This window comes from Telopea speciosissima, chromosome 10 (assembly GCF_018873765.1).
Source record: "Telopea speciosissima isolate NSW1024214 ecotype Mountain lineage chromosome 10, Tspe_v1, whole genome shotgun sequence".
NCBI classification, from domain to species: domain Eukaryota; kingdom Viridiplantae; phylum Streptophyta; class Magnoliopsida; order Proteales; family Proteaceae; genus Telopea; species Telopea speciosissima.
This window is the reverse complement of record NC_057925.1, coordinates 49,520,298-49,523,391: the sequence shown is the minus strand read 5'-3', so window position 1 is coordinate 49,523,391 and position 3,094 is coordinate 49,520,298. Positions and strand designations below refer to the sequence as shown.

The following is a 3,094-nucleotide window of genomic DNA, read 5'->3' as shown; positions in this document are numbered from 1 at the left end:
CAGGGTGTTTGGGCATGGGTAGAGAGGTCATTTCAGCCTCCCTTTGTTAGAGGAACTGGGGAACTGGGCCGGTCAGCAAACTGGAGGTGATAAAGATCCGTTGAAAAACCCCAACATTGGCCCTGGAATTTTCAAGCTTGCTCGGACTAGCCGGGTTGCACCCCAATTCGAAACACAAAATTTTGACATTTTCAATACATACTTGGGCCGAATTCGGATCGTTCCGTTGGCTCTGTATTTGGTCCCTGTTGCATTTCAAGGCTTGGGAGTTCAATGGGTCTAAAACCCTAACCCTAATCCATCCCAGTTCTGCTCAGTTGCTCGCGAGTAGCTATTCCCTCTGAGCCCCGACTTATGATGGTAAGCAAAGAACTACTGAATGTGAGAAGCGCAAAACCCTAGCTTTTTCCAAATAGTTTGGCTACTACTCTCGGCAGAAAGATGAGAAGTACATGGCGATTGCTCCTCCTTCGTAATCGTTCTCGATCTTCCATTTGCACCTCGACAATCGAGTTTATGACTACGGGCTTACAGGTAAGGGAGCTGAATCCTCAAAAACCTTATTGCTTTTCTTCGATTTCTGGTCGATATGGGTATCCAAATTGCATTCCACTCTTGTCTGATTCGGTTACAAGGAATCCTGGCCACCGTAGCTTTTCGTCAGAACTGGCTGTGGAACATAAGGATCCCGATCACGACCATGCCCTTCTCTTGGCCGATATATTCTCCAGGTCAAGTAGTCCTAATGCCATTAGGGGTGAATTAGAATCGAATAGACCTTCGGTTACCCACGAAATGGCGTTGACAGTGTTAAAAAATCTTGATGAAAGCCCGGAGGCTGCTCGGAGGTTTTTCGATTGGGTTTCGGAGACCCACAATGAAAAACTGAGTTCGAAAACGTATAATCTGTTTCTGGGGATCTTGGGTAGGAAAGATCATGTGAAGGAGTTCTGGGATTTGGTTGAGATCATGAGGAAGAAGGGTTATGGAGTTTCTAAGAGCACCTTTGTCAAGGTCTCGGAGAATTTTGAGAAAGAAGAATTGGCGAGCGATCTAGATAAATTGAAGGGGTTGTTCTTGTCAAAATCTGATGACAATTCGAGTGAGCAGATTTGTTCTAAAGTCTGCAAGATTATTAGGCAAGACGAGTGGAGCGAAGATGTTCAAAAGAGACTTAGAGATCTGGAAGTTAGTATGTCCAGCGATTTAGTCGCAATGGTCCTGGAACGGCTCAGTTTGTATCCAGTTAAAGCGTTGATGTTCTTCCGGTGGATTGAGGCCAACCAATCTTTCAAGCACAACGAGCAGACTTACAATGCCATGGCTCAGGTTTTGGGTCGAGAAGATTGCATTGAGAAATTTTGGGGCATTATTGATGAAATGAAGGTGGCTGGATATGAAATGGAGAAGGAAACTTATCTAAACGTCTACCAGCGGTTTTACAAGAAGAAGATGATAAAGGAAGCTGTGGACTTGTATGAGTTTGCGATGATGCATGGCACCAGTAAGCCTCCAAATCAGGACTGTACTCTTCTTCTAAAGAACATAGTAACCAGTAAAGAAGACCTAGATATGGATCTGTTTTCTAGGGTTGTGAGGATATTTACAGAGGGAGGAGGGAATGCCTTGAAACAGTCTACCTTTGATGCTGTACTTAAATCTTTGATCAGTGTCGGAAAGTTGGGGGATTGCAATAAGATATCGAAGGCCATGGAGAAAGGTGGTCTTGAAGTTAGTCGTGCCTCTTATGACGAAATCATCTTTCGGCTTAGTAGGGCAGGGAGAGTAGACGAAGCTTGTGAGATATTGAATGATATGCAAACATCTGGACGTAATCCAGATTTTAAGATGTGGGCATCGTTAATTCACGGGCAGTGTGTGACTGGTGATGTAGACAAGGCACATTCTTGTTTCCTAGAGATGGTGGAAAAGAAGGGTGTTGCAGGTGCTGGTTATGCTTTTGAGGTATTGGTTGATGGCTTTTACCATAAGAACAGAGTGGAAGATGCGTGCAAACTCTTAATTGAGTTGGTTAATGGAAAAGAGTTTCGGCCTTGTCGTACTACATACAAAATCCTGATAGAGAAGTTACTGGTTAAACGAAATCTCAAAGAAGCTTTGAGCCTGTTGGAGTTGATGAAGAATAATGATTATCCACCTATCTTGGATCCATTTATTGGTTTTCTCTCAAAATCCGGTACAGGGGAAGATGCTTTGAATTTTCTGAAAGCAATTACATCAAAGAGGTTTCCATCTACATCTGTGGTTCTCCTTGTGTTTGAAGCATTTTTCAAGGCTGGCAGACATAATGAGGCACATAATTGTCTTTCCAAATGTCCACACTATATCCGTAATCATGCTGATGTTCTGAGTCTTTTCTGTTCTATGAAGCCTGTAGGTGCTGATGCAACTACAGTTCATGTGACCGCTTAGACTCCAAGACTTGTATCTTCTATTGTATCTGTGAGAGTGACATTGGGCTGCAACAATTTGGAAACTCGTGGTATCTTTTTTTGTGTTCTCAAAATATTCCTCTGTAGCTTTATCAAGTGATTAATCTTGGTTAATATTGGCTATTTAAGCACTTGGCAAGGTAATTATACATGCAAAGCAGCACCACACACTTCCCTCGTTTTTTCTTCCTTTGGGTTGAGTTGCAGCACAAACATTAATGATATTCTTTTGAGTGTTGAAATAAGTTTCTGTATTAGAAAGAAAGGATCCTGTAGCATGTGTGTGGCTGGTTATTAAGGGGTCTTCTTTTCACTTGAACTTCCCATGAGAATTTGAATTGTTCATTGGTTTTCAAACTGCTATATCTTGAAATGGTTGAGGTTCTATTTTGTTCCATTTTTTTCCATTTGTATTTAGTTTATATAATGGCTCATTATTCATCTTGAATTCAGGGATTGTGGATCAACAAAGAAGGTAGTTAGCAAATTGGCATACTGGTAAAGTTATACACAAGAGTATTCTGAGTAAATTTATTTAATTACTCAGTTGAATTGGTCCCGGAATTCTGTATAAAAATTCACGGCGCATTGGTGTCAGGGGGTAGAGTGCTAGCCTCGCGGATCAAATATAAGCCCAGGTT

At 41.9% G+C, this 3,094-nt stretch overlaps 1 protein-coding gene across 1 annotated transcript; it reads left to right on the top strand.

Moving 5' to 3' along the window:
* Positions 1-299: 299 nt before the first annotated feature.
* LOC122642771 (pentatricopeptide repeat-containing protein At3g02490, mitochondrial-like) lies at positions 300-2,714 on the top strand. Its single transcript, XM_043836349.1, has one exon. The coding sequence runs from the start codon at positions 442-444 to the stop codon at positions 2,431-2,433; it is 1,992 nt and encodes a 663-aa protein (XP_043692284.1). The 5' UTR covers positions 300-441; the 3' UTR covers positions 2,434-2,714.
* Positions 2,715-3,094: the final 380 nt, after the last annotated feature.